The 14924-nt window shown below is 48.8% G+C and overlaps 7 protein-coding genes across 7 annotated transcripts; 4 read left to right on the forward strand and 3 right to left on the reverse strand.

The window, feature by feature from the left end:
* Positions 1-224: 224 nt before the first annotated feature.
* Positions 225-2240, reverse strand: ASPVEDRAFT_84861 (Zn(II)2Cys6 transcription factor; the record flags this gene model as incomplete). Its single annotated transcript, XM_040817613.1, has 3 exons — positions 225-266; positions 329-443; positions 493-2240. The coding sequence occupies 3 exons, from the start codon at positions 2238-2240 to the stop codon at positions 225-227; spliced, it is 1905 nt and encodes a 634-aa protein (XP_040669176.1).
* Positions 2241-2674: 434 nt separating this feature from the next.
* On the forward strand, positions 2675-4286 carry ASPVEDRAFT_63137 (uncharacterized protein; the record flags this gene model as incomplete). The annotated part of the gene is made up of 7 exons (XM_040815659.1): positions 2675-2806; positions 2860-2901; positions 2958-3214; positions 3271-3416; positions 3478-3686; positions 3746-3828; positions 3878-4286. The coding sequence occupies 7 exons, from the start codon at positions 2675-2677 to the stop codon at positions 4260-4262; spliced, it is 1254 nt and encodes a 417-aa protein (XP_040669177.1). The 3' UTR covers positions 4263-4286.
* Positions 4287-4469: 183 nt separating this feature from the next.
* Positions 4470-6229, reverse strand: ASPVEDRAFT_134054 (uncharacterized protein; the record flags this gene model as incomplete). Its single annotated transcript, XM_040807088.1, has 4 exons — positions 4470-5033; positions 5131-5594; positions 5648-5828; positions 5879-6229. 4 exons carry the CDS (start codon positions 6227-6229, stop codon positions 4470-4472), a joined length of 1560 nt encoding a protein of 519 aa, XP_040669178.1.
* Positions 6230-7126: 897 nt separating this feature from the next.
* On the forward strand, positions 7127-8329 carry ASPVEDRAFT_84864 (mandelate racemase/muconate lactonizing enzyme family protein; the record flags this gene model as incomplete). Its single annotated transcript, XM_040817614.1, has 1 exon — positions 7127-8329. The coding sequence occupies one exon, from the start codon at positions 7127-7129 to the stop codon at positions 8327-8329; it is 1203 nt and encodes a 400-aa protein (XP_040669179.1).
* Positions 8330-8908: 579 nt separating this feature from the next.
* Positions 8909-9799, forward strand: ASPVEDRAFT_42900 (cupin domain-containing protein). The gene has a single exon (XM_040812691.1). The coding sequence runs from the start codon at positions 8972-8974 to the stop codon at positions 9473-9475; it is 504 nt and encodes a 167-aa protein (XP_040669180.1). The 5' UTR covers positions 8909-8971; the 3' UTR covers positions 9476-9799.
* Positions 9800-10594: 795 nt separating this feature from the next.
* ASPVEDRAFT_84866 (uncharacterized protein) lies at positions 10595-12551 on the reverse strand (the record flags this gene model as incomplete). The annotated part of the gene is made up of 3 exons (XM_040817615.1): positions 10595-11663; positions 11723-12197; positions 12266-12551. The coding sequence occupies 3 exons, from the start codon at positions 12549-12551 to the stop codon at positions 10595-10597; spliced, it is 1830 nt and encodes a 609-aa protein (XP_040669181.1).
* An 872-nt stretch (positions 12552-13423) lies between these two features.
* ASPVEDRAFT_194975 (NmrA/HSCARG family protein) lies at positions 13424-14686 on the forward strand (the record flags this gene model as incomplete). The annotated part of the gene is made up of 3 exons (XM_040809174.1): positions 13424-13840; positions 13894-14305; positions 14367-14686. Exons 1-3 carry the CDS (start codon positions 13667-13669, stop codon positions 14684-14686), a joined length of 906 nt encoding a protein of 301 aa, XP_040669182.1. The 5' UTR covers positions 13424-13666.
* Between the last annotated feature and the right edge of the window lie 238 nt (positions 14687-14924).

Genomic DNA, 14924 nt, shown 5'->3' on the forward strand with positions numbered 1-14924 from the left:
TTTATGAGATCTCTGTGGCTTAGCGGCGGTGGAACTGCGTTTCTAAGCCTGACATCCCGTATGTTTTACTGAACTAACTGACCTGGAGATGCTAGATGTGCAATGCCTGCAGGTCGCAGGAATGCGAGGCCATTTACGCCATCAGATTTGAAGCCGGATAAAAAACAACGCAGTTTTCCTTTAGGCTTATGATGCAATTCTAAGGGTGCATCCATGTGCATGTCTCATTCTGGAAGGGTGGAAGTCATAACCTCATCCCAGATATTCTGAATCGTTAATATTGGAGCGTATACACGGCCCATGGCCCTTATCGGACAGGGATACTCACAAGATTGGTTGGATCGAGAGCGAACCAGTCAACGCCATCCATCCAGTCTTCGAACGAGTACCTAGAGTTATTACCTAGGCTACGTTCCGACGTCTCTATTGCGGAAAGCTGATGCCTGCATGGATTAGTCGACATAAAGAAAAGCAGCACGTTCAACAACTTACTGTAATCGCTGGAGGATTGGAAATGACTTTGCACAGACCGGGCTGCGATGTTGTAGGTCTTCCATGCGGTGGACTGCTGAATGAAATGCCTTCCAGTACGGCGCTGAATCAAAAGTATCCGGCATTCCTAGAAGGCATGATACTAAGGCTACTGCGCCGTGCAGGGCATTGAGGCTGGTCATTCCATTGACTAGCCACTTGTAATGCCGTAGCCTAGGCAGCTCACAGAATTGACGATGCAGGTCAAGCAAGGCAGTACTAGACTTGATACACCTGTCTCTGGAGGACGGTAGGAAGTGTTCTGATTGGGAAGGGCAAAATGGCCGATGGAGAAGAAGATAGAGCTGATGAGCGTAGGTTTGCATAATACACCAGTGTGCATAGCTGGCGTGATCTAAAAGCTTTGGTGTTCCATTTACCAAAAAGGTAGAGTCCCATAGCTGTTGCTCCTCTGCAATTGCAGCATCGAAGTGTTCTAATAAACGCTCATCCAGCCTTGAGGGACCGGACGTGTGGGAACATACCTCAGTTGAAAGCCGAAATAGCCGTAGCTTGAACTTCATCAGAGCCATCTGCGTGGGATGAGATATGGTATGCAGGATCTTGTCCTCATGAATATCGGAATCATCAACCTCCGCTGGCATCGTGGCTTTTATGTTGTGGAGAAACGACATGTCAATATCGCGAAACAGAATGGCTTGATAAGTATGAAGCAGTAAGATTCCAGCCCAACATCGTCGGCGACGTTCAGTTTCGATACAGTTAAGGTCTGGAGAGTCAACATTGCAGCGTAATGCGATTCCCATGTTCAGAGCCATTCCGAGTAGTATCCAACCCCGTTCCACGCCTTCGTTATGAGACACATTGTATGTAAGGATTAAGATTGCCTCTAGAGTATTGATATCATGATGGATCAAGAAGCGATCCTGGGCGAGACAAGTCAAAGCAGCCCGCCTAAGCTGGTGGACAGTCGCCGCTACGTTCTCAAGTTGTGGATATCCTGGGAGTAAATCCACCAGGACGGGGTCTCCGGGATCCATGGAATTCAGTGTCACCGAGCAGATCATGAAGAGCAATGAAAGCCAGGAAAACGTGGTGTCTGTCCGTGCCTGCAGGAATGTTGCGTACTGCTTTTCAAAGGTAGGCCCATGAAGGATGTGGAACAGGGGCGACAGATGGGTGAAGTATTCGGAAATCAAATATTCACAACAGCTATCTGGCGGCAGCAATTGCAAAAGATCCTCCTTGGAAATGGTGGGTGCGACCATGGAAGGGGCGAATAGGTCCTCTAATGCGGAGTGCGTGTCATTCTGGTCCACACTCGGGCGTTGCAAGACGGCATCCCATCGGTCATCTGGGGTTTGGATTTCTGGCGGGGGTCCCTGCGACGTCCCCAATCCGCTATCAATGTCTCTATGCGAGGGAAACGCACGCGGAGGACCTGCCGCATCCCCTGGTGTCGGTGCTAGTTGCAGTGGTCTGGGTGACCGGAGAGCAGGGCCAGCAATGGGGCCTGACTGACGCTCGAACCTACAGGATGAGGCACATCCCCGTTGTCGACAGGTACTGCACGGATGGCGGCGGTCACAACGTAGCTTGGATTGCCGACAGGGCTCGCAGCTGAGCAACTTGCGAGGCTTTCGAGGTCGGCGTTTCGTTTGTGGATTTGGGCGTGGGGCCCACGACTCATTGTGCGACTGCGCGTCATCACTGGGCAGGATTGTAGAGTGCTCCCCGGTATCATCCATGCTGGTTGTTGAAATCCGAGTCCTGAGTCGGCGCAGATGCGGACAAAAGAAGTAAGAAGTGCAGGACCGTCGGGCTTCGGGGCAAAAGAGAAACCTCCGATCATGTGATGTTGCCTGCACCAGCTTACTAAGCTCCGGGCCATCATGACCCGGGATTTCCGGTACCGGCCCAATCCTAACCGGCCGGGGCTGTCGGAGATCGTGCCAGGTGGGCCTTTTATCTCCGAGACGGCTTTTTATTGACTGGGGACAGACAGTCTATCAGATGCACATGGCAAAATTCGCGGATAGGAAATTGTAGCCTACTTGTCAGAGCTAATAACCACGTTAAGGTATATAGCCTTGGTCATTTCCACTTAATACTCAGTACAAGTATTGGAATATAGGTTCATTAAATTTCAGACATCATCCGGTATCCTCCAGTCTTTTCCAAAATGCAAGTCAATGTCTCCTCTCGAGGGCTTTCTCTCGCGCCCAAAGTTCCCGTGTTTTTTGATGTCCTCAAAGACCTTTGGGATCCTGAATCCAATCCAAATGGCACCGTGAACCTCGGTCTTGCTGAGAATGTGAGGCACAATGTTACTTTCAATGTTTTGGATAGCCATGCTAAGCAAACCAGTCGTTGACCCACACGGAATTGAAGGAATATATTAATTCCAAGGTAAGAACACCAGTAAGGCATTTATATTAGGTACTAAAATTCCCGGGGTGCTTTAGCCTCGTGCAGACTATCATTCGTTGACCTACGGGGATGGATTTTCAGGCTCGAAGAACCTGAAAAAGGCTCTTTGCCATTTCATGAACCGCCATTTCCACCCATATAGGACTCTCATCCCCGCTCACATGTGCATTACATCTGGAGCCAGCAATGCTATTGAGAATTGCGCTTGGGCATTGTGTGATCCGGGCGACTGCATACTTGTTGGGCGTCCATATTGGACTACTTTCAGATCTATCTTTGGAAACCGTGCTGGGTACGGGCTTGTCTTCATATCAGGCTGTGAAGTTAGTATATACTGACCTAGCCCAGTGTCAACATAATTGAGGTCAACTTCGGCGCCATAGACCCGTTTAGTTTGGAAGCGGTTGAGGAATACGGAAAGGCGTTTATCAAGGCAACTGAACAGGGTCAGAAGATCAAAGCAGTTTTGCTTTGTTCTCCAAACAATCCTCTCGGTCTGTGCTTGCGCGAATGTTTTCAAGTCTTTCCATTCATCAGTACTGACGCCTAGCACAGGCCGCTGCTATCCCGCCGAAGTCTTGAAGGCATACATGAAGCTTTGCCAGAAACTAAATATGCACCTTATCTCTGACGAACTGTATGCGCTGTCAGTCTGGGATAACCCTGAATATGAGAATCCCACACCCTTCACATCTGTCTTGTCGATAGACACGGAGAATCTCATAGACCCCGAAAAGGTGCACGCCGTGTGGGGAATGAGTAAGGCAAGTATTGTATCTTCGGTTTTCTATGTATTGAACTTGGACCTAACCGCTGTTTTCAGGATTTTGGTGCAACGGGGCTACGTATTGGAACCCTAATCAGCCAGTCCAACACGACATTCTTGGAGGCGTGTGAAAGCATATCGTACGACCCATCTCTTATATAGAATGGCATAGTGTTGACAGATCAGCAGATTATTTAGTTTCCCGTCCAGTCTCGCTGACAACGCTGCGGCATCGCTATTTTTAGACGAGGGATGCTCCGATCACCTTGTTTCTCTCAATCGCTCACGGCTGTCAGAAAACTATCAACACGTTGTCAAAGCCCTCAGGGGTCATGGGATCCCGTACAAAAACTCCAACGCTGCTCTCTTTGTCTGGGTTAATCTGGGCGCGGTGGTGGACCGAGAGAAGATGTCGGACGAGGTGATTTTGCAGACCCTACGCAGAGAAAAGCTCTATATTACGTCTGGGTCTACCTACGCCAGCGAACAGGCGGGCTGGTTTCGGATCGTATTCGCGCACCCTAAGCATGTATTAGACGAAGGATTAAAGCGTCTTATTCGTGCAATAATGTAAATCGCTAGTGAGCTGTCTATTTACCCAACCTGAGCTGAAATGCAATGTGGATGTGAACTAGGCAACTTGATTAGAACTTGATTCGTGAGTTTCGTTATAATGTAGCTAAGTCGTAGAAGTGGTAACCGCAACGCAGGAACAAGAATGAACAGATAACCATTCAAACATAGACACACATGTAGGCAAAGCACATGAATCTAGCTAGCCCTAAGAAACTAGCGCCTTAGCCTTCCGCTTAACGGAATGCCGGATCCCCGTTTGGCCGGTCTCTTCTTCATCATCACGATCGGCATAAAACCTCCGGAACTCGTCCAGATCGACCTCGCCCGCATGAATCCATATTGGACAACGGTACCATATCTGAGCCAGGATCCAGGCCACAAGTACTGCAATTATACTGACAAAGTTGGCAAAAAAATGTTTGGCAGAGGTTCGCTCGCCCAGTGGCTTGATGCTCAGGTAGAGCTCCAAGATAATAAGAATGATGCACCATGCTAACCCCCACCACTGCGCGTAGGGAGAAAACCATGACGTCCAAGGCAGATCAGCCACTGCACGATCCTGGTATTTCCAGATATATCGTAGCCTGATATTGCAGAGGCAGATCAGGCCCCAACCAACGAGCTGCAGTAGTGAAACTAGGTGTGAAAGCCAGGTAAAGACCTCCTCACCAGTATGGGAGACGTTCAGATATGCAAGGCCACCCCCGAAGAGAAGTGTCGCGGTGTATGCCGCCCAAGGACGGCCCCTACTGTCTGCCTTGCCAAATATCTGGATAGTGGTCAGGAGGAGAAAGGGAAAAGGACGAGAGAACAAAAGGAAGGGAAAGGAAAGGGCCCATTTAGCAGGTATGGAAGGGATAACTTACGCTGGGAGCCATGTTGATATGCGCCAACCCGACAAGAACGCGAGACCCACCATATGCAGTAATGCTTCCTGTCGACAGGACGGAAAGAAAGATGACAGTATTAGTGATGTGCGCCATAGCCGGAATCCCTGCATTCTGGAAGGAAATCACAAAGGGTGACCCATTACTGCCTTCGTTGCCAAACAGATTAGGGTCCTTTGGTGAAATCGCCAGGGTAATCATCAAGCTTCCTAGGAGGTAAAATAACCCAAGGCGGAGCCAGATTGAGTTGACTGCTTTGGGCATTGACCTTCTAGGGTTTACGACCTCGTGTGCCACAAAGGCAGTGGTCTCATTACCCGCCATTGCAAAGATACACGTTGGCAAGATTGCAATATACCCCTTGAAGCCATTGGTAAAGGGGTCCTCGTTCCAGTAGCGGAAGCCGATGGCATGGCCTTTGGGAGCTCCGCCCGCAGTGATAACTATATAATGGTGTTAGTATCAACCAGGATAATTGCGGCGGGCGAAGACTCACCCAGAAGGGTAATAACAACGACCAGCATCCAACTGAACTTAATGGTTGAACTAACCACTTCCACCTCTGCAAAGAACTTGACTGCCCAGATATTCACCAGAATGATCACAACCCAAAATGCTGAAATTCCAGCTGCCGTGGGCAAATCATCCGTCCAGTACCTCAGAATAGTGACTACCGCCTAGGCCCAATTAGTCAGTCTCTGTACTCCATATAAAGTCAGAGCAGTACCTGAAGTTCATTCGCCATGGAAATCCAGTAAGACATCCAATATCCCCAGCCCACTGCGAACCCTGCTGCAGGACTGATAAGGATGCTCGTCCACTGTATAAACGCCGACGGAAGGGGGTAAATTACAGCCATCTCGCCTATGGCCTGGTTTACGGCCCATATCAGGGAGCTGGCCAGCACGAATCCCAGAAATAAAGCAGCTGGACCACCATTCACAAGGGAAGTTCCAGCTCCCAGCCACATTCCCATTCCAATTGAAGATCCGAGGGCAACCATGGTAAGATGTCGTGTTCCTAGCGTTCGATGGAGCTGCGTGTCTGCGCCATGGTCAATTTGTTCGTTAGGTTTCATGGGCAGCGTTTCTTTGTCTGCGGTGTGGTGGTTAGATATTTCTAACGCGGAAAGCGCCTGCCCTGGGTCTTTGCTGGTTCGCGTAGGTCTTTCCATACTCGGGGACATATTTCAAGGAGTTATATGAAAGGGTTCGAGGGAGACCGAGATAGGGAGGATAACGTTGACCTATCTATATGGGCGATCGCTGCACCTAAATACCCTTGTATACTAATGATATCCCAATTGGAAGAATTCCTCCATGGTGAAAAGCTACCCTACCCCACGGGGTCTGACCGGGGCTTATTGCACAACCTCAACCTCGACAACCGGCTATAAAAGCAGGGCCACACCAACGGTGTCAGTGAGGAGAATGCATGTAGTATTCAAACGCCGTTGGGTGAAGTACTGCAACCAATTACCGTAGGGTCATTGCATCACGGGGGTCTTAGCGCTTACAAGGAATGTCATAGAGTCGAACCAGGACTGTCTCCAACACGAGTGATATATTTCAAAGCCCGAGCCCACGGGGTTGAATGCCGATCATTGCAGTGCGATATCTCTATCACATAGACTGGGGGATGAGATATGAAAAGACATCGAATAGGTGATGGACCGTGCTTCATCCCGGCGATTGATATGCTGCGCCCCACACATTCCTATTGCGACATCTGGTCTTCCCTCCGATAGTCGGCTGGGGAAAGCTGCAAGACGAGCAGGCGACACGATATCGGATTTGTGCCCGTAAATAAATGTCCTTACAATATAATATCTCCGAAAGAACGCGTAATATAAATGTCAATGCTCATCCTGTTTCGACCACCACACAATTCGTCCCTCTCTTTTTCCTTCCCTGTTTCCTTTCCAGAATCGAGCTCTTTCCTATAAGCAATATACCCACCCTAACTGTTTCCAACCATGAAAGTCACCAAGATCGAAATCTTCGACTGCGAGTTGAGTCGCCTGGACCCGACAATGTTCTCATTCAACCCCGTTTTGGTGAGGTTGCATACAGACGAAGGTATAACCGGCTTGGGAGAGGTCGGACTTGCCTTCGGAGCCGGCGCCAAAGCCGCAGTAGGAATCCTACGCGATCTTGCCCAGTTCGTGCTAGGTCAGGACCCAATGAATGTCGAAGCAGTATGGGAGTCCATGTTCCGGCGCTCATACTGGGGCACTGGAGGCGGGCCCGTAGTATACGGGGGCATCAGCGCGTACGATATCGCGCTTTGGGACATCCGCGGGAAGAAGCTGAATGCACCCATATATCAGCTGCTTGGGGGCAAGACGAATACTGATTTGCGATGTTACGCCAGTCAGATCCAGTTCGGCTGGGGTGACAAGTATACCCTTGCGAATGAGCCATCCCAGTATGCTGCTGCCGCGAAACTGGCTGTTGCGGAGGGGTACACTGCGATCAAGGTGGATCCGCTGGAAGTACGGCGCGATGGCACGGTTGTGCACCGGCAGGTTTTGGAGCCGCATTATTTTGGTCTGCTGCGCCATGACAATATCCAGATGGCAGTTGAGCGGGTCGCTGCGATTCGCCATGCCGTCGGTCCTGATGTGGATATTATTGTGGAATTGCATTCCATTCTGGGCACCAACTCTGCCATCCAATTTGCCCGTGCTATGGAGCCGTACAATATCCTGTTCATGGAAGAACCTATCAATCCACTAAGCGCGAAAAACATGACCAAAGTGGCTGAGAAGTCACCTGTTCCTGTAGCCACCGGCGAACGTACCTACACGCGATGGGGATTCCGAGAAATGCTGGAGAACCAGGCCCTTGCAGTGGTTCAGCCAGATGTCTGTCTGGTGGGTGGGATCACTGAGGCCAAAAAGATCTGCGATCTTGCCAACCTGTACGACGCTACTGTCCAAGTTCATGTCTGTGGTGCTCCAGTTTCGACTGCGGCGGCGTTGCATATTGAAGCCGTGATTCCTAATTTTATTATCCATGAACACAACACAATCGCTCTGAAGGAGTGTGTCAAGGAGCTGTGTGTGAACGATTACCAACCCTCGAACGGCCGGTTTCAAATCCCAGACGCCCCAGGCCTGGGCCAGGACCTCAACGAGGAGATTGCGATGCAATACCTTGCTCATACTATTGAGTAGTTGGTCTAAGACTATTGAATGAATGTGTATATATACTGTAACAGCACGTGTCCGGGCAAGCATGTTCCTAACTGGGCTAAAAGATTATTATAACCAAACTCTATAGTCTGGTCTGCCCGGATCGCATCTATATATAGTCTATATAGGTCGTAACAGTAGTCTAGTCTAGTCTAGGTTACTAGAGTAAATAATAAGTATTAAAATTATTTACTAGAATAGTTTTCCGTGGGGGAGAGTACTAAAGTAGAGGATAGAGGATAGAGGAGATTAGTCTGGCCTGGGCTGGAACTATAGGATTCCCTGGAGGGCAGTAGATATTAATAATAGCCATGCCTGCTATATAGACAGCAGTGATATCACTGTCTGGCTGGCTCAGCTTCGGTGTATAAGATCACATGATAAAGTTGTCACAGCCCTGAACCCTGGCGGAGATGGCGATAACTCGCGGATTAACGTCCACCGTGGAGGGTTCCAGGGAGCCAATCGGAAGACATGATCCCCGCATTTACAGTCAATGACCAGGCGCCACGTTGTTGGATCTGGAAGAATGGACTGCAGGGTGCGCTTATGAAGGAGCCTCGTCCGCCCAAATTCCGCCAACATCAAGACTTTTGTCAATTTGCTTGTATTCATCATACCGCAATGTCCGAGCCATCCTCGTCTCCCTCTCTCCCAAAGCCCCGCCGGGTCGTAACTGGCCACAACGCCGAAGGCCTCGCAACCGTCCAACACGACTCATACCTCGACAGCCACCCCTTGGGTGATGGCGGCAACTTGGCACCAGTGTGGTACACCACCGAGCAACCGGCGGATGTCAGCAGCTCTGAAGATAAGGCTCTCCTAAAGCCGGGCATACCACCACCTGGGTCTGGTTTTACCTCCTACGATCTACCTCCCCAGTCTAAGGGACTTTTCCATCGCACAATCACCGTCGACTACGTAATAGTTGCCAAGGGGAGTGTGGTTCTTCGCTTAGATGATGGTTCTAGATTGAAGTTGAATGAAAGCGACGTCGTGATACAACAGTCAACAATGCACGGTTGGGATAACGAGTCTAACGAGTGGGCTCGACTATATGGCATCATGATCCCGGCGCAAGCTCCAACTGTCAATGGGAAGGCTTTGGAGACTGTTTGGCCCATATAGGGTGCTATGGATTTCATAACTACTACCTAGTTTCTTTTCCTTTCTTCCAAGTGTGTATATTAGGGAGAAAAAGAGGATTTGGTTATTTGAGGAACGATCAGCCACACCACTGTTCCAATAACGTTGTTTGGACACCGTGATATTTTATGCTATCAAATATAACTTCAGGCCTCATGCTAGAGTCGAAACAATCAAAGATACGGCCTATTATTCTTTTTGGACCCAGTCAATCCTCTGACACAGACCTTCTGTAGGACACATCGCACCGCTGGACATAAACCCTGGCCTTGGATGTATCCGCCTTCTAGGGTGTCTAGTTTAGAGACGATGAATTCGGCAGGGGTAGCAAAAGCATGCTATTGTCCATGTAACGTACTGAGACCGAGTATATTGGAAGAAGTCTCCTGAGGCTGTGCCTTCTTGCACTAAAGATAGTCTTATATTGTTTCCCTAGTGCGTATAAGAGCTTCATCCCCTAGGTGTGTGGTCTGGCGGTGGCATATTGAGAGCTTCTGTGTATAAATACTAACATAATTATATATTCATGATCCCTTCCTGGATAAACCGGCAGGCTTACCTCCGTTATAATCAACACCAATACCAGCTATAGTAGCCGTTTTTCAGTTACGTGCACAGTCTAGTACTACTGGAATAGGTATCCATCCTACTAGTAAAAAGATAGTAGATTAAGATATCTATTTTAGCGACCTCCGTGATGATATAACTATAATGCATAATACAGTCACGAAGAGGCTATCGAATAATATTGATTAAAACGCGATTATCGATACTTTGGGCCTTATGTATACTTCTACAATTTTGAGATAGCTTTAGCCGACGCCCACATATCTACGTGCATAGTATGCCGTGAGCCATCGGCAACAGATGAGACAGTATAGGGGTATAAATAAAGAAGGTATCGCCCTAGGGCTTTACACGGCAGAATAAGATTATATTTAAGGCTCTTAATATATATACTAATCTGTGATTATCTATACTAATCAGCATATGAATTAGTCATCAACAATGGAAGGGCAACTGACTACCAGTATGAATGAAAGAACAGGAAAGAACATCAGATGGTGAAAGAAGACTGAGAAGCGTGTTTCGGAGAAAACACTAGCTAGTTGGCTGGGAGATCTGGTATTGAATGGGTATATGCGGCCATGCGTCAACACCATCCATCATTGCCAAGCTCATGCCACCACTAGCATGCACTTGCATATGACAATGAATAACAAATGCCCCCGGATTCACAACATGATATCGTACTGCCATCCACGAGGGGCCATAAAGGGCCGGGGTAGTGGTGGTCGTATCAAAGAGTGGTGGATTTTGGAGATTGAAATTTTGGGGCATGTACTGGATTGCTTCGGCCACGGAGGAGTAGTTCCACTCACCCTGACCGGAGCCAATGCGGAAGAATTTGTTCGAGTGTTTGTGGATGGGATGTTCGGGCTGGACTGGTGATTTCACATAGAAGATTAGGTCAACCCAGGTGCCATTCCTTGTGCGGATGCTCAAATCACTATGTGCAACCTCGGAGTCAGGAAAGAAAAGGAGAGGGGCCGATTCTTCTAAAGCGAGAGGGAAGCTATTATTACCAAGGGTCCACTGGTAAGAGGAGTTGTACCGATCGATGTGCAGGACAAAAGTCTGATCTGCTTTCTGGGCCGGTACCTCCACGGGAAAAGGGATAATTCGCCTTTCGTCCATGAATATAGTGCCTGGGGTTGCGTTACGCCCGGCAATGTCAATGTAAGGGGTAGATGGTTCGCTTTGTAGCCCCCGAGCAGTGGTGTATGACATGGTGGCCGTTGTGTTCATAATCTGATTGAAACCGCTTATCACAGATCGAACGGTGTAGTCCCGGGGAGGCTTGTCGAGTTTGACTAAAACAGAGAACCGTCGCCCAGGAGGCAAATTGATAGCTTCCACAAGCAGGGGTACAATATACCGACCGTCAACGGCATAGACATACATTGGATGCTGATCAATTGAGAATGTGAGTGACGTGACACCAGCTGCAGATATAAGATCCCAGCTACTATACTGAAGGGTGGGATCCACATGGAGTGTTTCTCTTTCGCCATCTGACGGTTTGCATCCCATAAACATGTTATTATGCGCCGCACTGAAGTTATGGGAGAAAGGACCTTGGGCTAGAGGCACGGTTGGAGGTATGCATCTAGGTACATTTCGATCGTCAGTGTCACATATGATGAGGCATGATGCTGCAGTACGTACCCAGTATCAGACAGGTGGGTGCCGTTGAGGACTTGCTTTTGTTCCGCGCTCATCACCTCATCGAGCACCGTTGGCGATAAGCAAGAAACAGACCCCTTGCCGTTAATTAAGAGAGAATTAACACAATACGCGTCCAGTCCTGTGACTTCTTCTGACTCCCATATTTGCTCTGAGGTAAGGTGGCGCCAATCAGACAGAACAAGGGGCTTTGTATTTCTCTCGGCAATACGCATTGCTCTGAGCTCGACAGGGTCATCGGTGATCTGTGCGAATGGGCGTTCCACGGAGTCCTTGGGATAGATATGGATTGGCCCATACAAGCCATCTTCCAAGTGGCCTCTTTCATGAGAATGATAGAAATAGCTTCCATATTCTGTTGCCACCCATTTATACGTAAAATTACCTCCCGGCGAGATCCCTTTCTGCGAGATTCCGGGTACTCCGTCAGACCATGGTGTATTTTTCTGCTCAATACCTGTAGGATCTCATCAGAACCGTCACGCGTTGGAGGAAGGAGCGCCAAATGAAGGGGCAAATTCTCACCATGGAAATGCACCGTCACTGGATACGGCAGTTGGTTCCACACCTGGAATTCAACCTCGTCTCCTTGACAGAGTTGCAGTTTTGGACCAGGAAACTGGCCATTCATCAGGATACCTTTTCTCTGGTAGCCGTCGGGGGAAACCTCTCCTTCCGTCAATTCTAGGTTAAATTTGACTGGGATTGTTGGCGTGACAATCTCAGGACACAGCCATGTATCCGTTGCCTGAACGAGGCCTGGGAGGCCAAAAAGCTCAAGGATGACAATAAAGTAGGTTAGAAGCGCCATTCTGATACAGTATAATTATGTTCTTTCCAAATTGATAGAAGGTCTGGGAGCCGGGGGACATATATATGCCCAGGAGTTGAGCAATTCCACTGTCGGCCTCTTCTCGGGCCGCGCCATTCAGAGTGCCGGTACTCTCTAATTCTGGACACGGTAACCTGCACTATTGATATGCTAGTGCACTACATTCCAAGTGTAGATCCCACTGGGCCCAGATTAAAAGTAGAGGCAGGTACATATTTTTCAGCCATTGTAACCCACAGGTTGTTGCGTCATGATGTCCCCGGTAGGTGTGTACTAGAATACGGATTTTGCATTACCAACTTGGCTGGGTAGATAGGAACGGAAGACCGAAGTCATCAGCAACCAGCACCGGGACTACAGCAGTGTGCCTAATTCCTTCGGCAGCCTGCACCAACCCTCCATCCCGGGTCCCGAACTTGAGGAATCCTTCGGCCAAACCGGAACTCTGCAGTCCCGCACCCGAAGATACCTGAAGTCCTGAGGCACCCGGTACGACTGGAGCGGACGAACGGTGCGGAGAGTATATTCACTCACTCGTTTGTTAGTTACATTCTAGTCCTTCTCACGTAATCCGTTCCTTGTGGTTAGTCAACTAAACATTACTTCTTTCGGCGTAGTAGCAAGAAACTTTAAAGTTTAGCCAAGATCTTTGGATTGGCTCATCGGTTGTTCTGGCAGGTGCCAAGACTGCCAATTTAAGTTGACTTGAGGAACAGAAGTTGCTTGACCCAAACTCCATCCGTTACTCGCAGTGGAGCAGCCAACATTTTCGTTTATTGGCCAAGCTTTTTACATAATGATACTAAGCAACCTGTAACCAGACCACTAAGACCACTAATCCAATGGGAAGTATCACTCTTCACACGTAAACTTATTAATTCATGGTCATCGCAGCGCCGCCATGACGACACAGGATATGATGTGTGGGATGGAGATTTGTCCACGACTCTTCAATGGGCTATAAAAGGGGCGTTATCACGGCGTAAATTAACCAGTTCTGGCACGTATTATATCATTAAATCAAGCAGCATCGGCTATTCCCACTTTGTCTTCCTCCTCTACACACCACAAGCGACTTTCAACCCGCCGTCATTATGTCTAAGCTCCTCGTTGTCTTCGGTGCTACCGGAAACCAAGGTGGCTCTGTTATTCGCCATGTTCTAGCCGACCCAGCCCTCTCCAAGGAGTTCAAAATCCGAGGTATTACGCGAGATGCCACGAAGCCAGGGGCGAAACAACTGAGTGAAAAGGGCATTGAAGTGGTAACCGTGAGTGTTGAGCCAGAGCAACCAGGAGGCGGCTGCTGACATTAGTTGTCGAGGGTGATATGAATGATGCTGCTTCACTTGCAGCTGCCGTCAGGGGTGCCCATACTGTCTTCCTCGTCACGAACTTTTGGGAGACGGCGTCCAAGGCGACTGAGATGGCGCAAGGTAAAGCAGTAGCGGACGCTTGCAGGGCCACCCATGTGCAGCATTTGATTTTCTCGTCCCTGATCAATACAACGAAAGCTAGTCAGGGTCGACTGTCCAATATACACCACTTCGATGGGAAGGCAGAGATTGAGGAGTACATCCGAGCAATTGGTGTGCCAGCTACTTTCTTCCTCCCTGGCACTTTTATGTCATCGTTCAAAGATATGATCCGACAACAAGATGATGGGAGCTATCTCTTTACCTTGCCTGTCGGTGACAATGCAAGGCTGCCCCTATTTGACGCTGCTGGAGATACCGGTATTTTCTTCTCCCCATTGTGAAGTAGTTGGAGGTGCCAAATACTAATGCGGATGTGAAGGCCTTTTTGTGAAAGCTATTATAAAAAGTCGCGGTTCCCTCCTCGGAGAGCGAGTCTATGGGGCAACAGACTACTACTCCCCTACCCAAATGGTGAAAGAGTTCTCGGAAATTACTGGAAAAGTAGCCAATTTCCTAACGGTTCCAGCGGAAGCTTTCAAGTCGTTCTTACCTCCCGCAGCCGCGCAGGAGATATATGAGAATATGGAGCTATTAGTCGACCCGGGATACTACGCAGGTGCCGGTTTGGAAAGTAGTCTCGCTCTGCTTGACCAACCGCCAACATCATGGAAAGCGTTTGTTGGACAGAAAGTCGAGTAGCCAATCACTGCAGGCCGTGGTATATTTTAGGTTTTATTATGGAGAGTATTCTAATCCTAGATTCCTAAATGCTAGTTAAACATCGCATGGCGTGTCGTGATAGAGGGTAGAGATCATATCCGCCTGAGGCGTAAACCACCTTACAGTTAGAACTAATTTTGTTCTTATATACAGGCAAGTAGCCTTGATAATCTTAACACTCATGAATTAGCCGATGTTCATACAGTTGGAACGCCTT

This window comes from Aspergillus versicolor (assembly GCF_001890125.1).
Source record: "Aspergillus versicolor CBS 583.65 unplaced genomic scaffold ASPVEscaffold_6, whole genome shotgun sequence".
Taxonomy (NCBI): Eukaryota; Fungi; Ascomycota; class Eurotiomycetes; order Eurotiales; family Aspergillaceae; genus Aspergillus; species Aspergillus versicolor.

Coding starts and splice junctions, on each gene's coding strand:
- ASPVEDRAFT_42900 (XM_040812691.1), top strand. CDS start 8,972: ATGTCCGAGCCATCCTCGTCTCCCTCTCTCCCAAAGCCCCGCCGGGTC.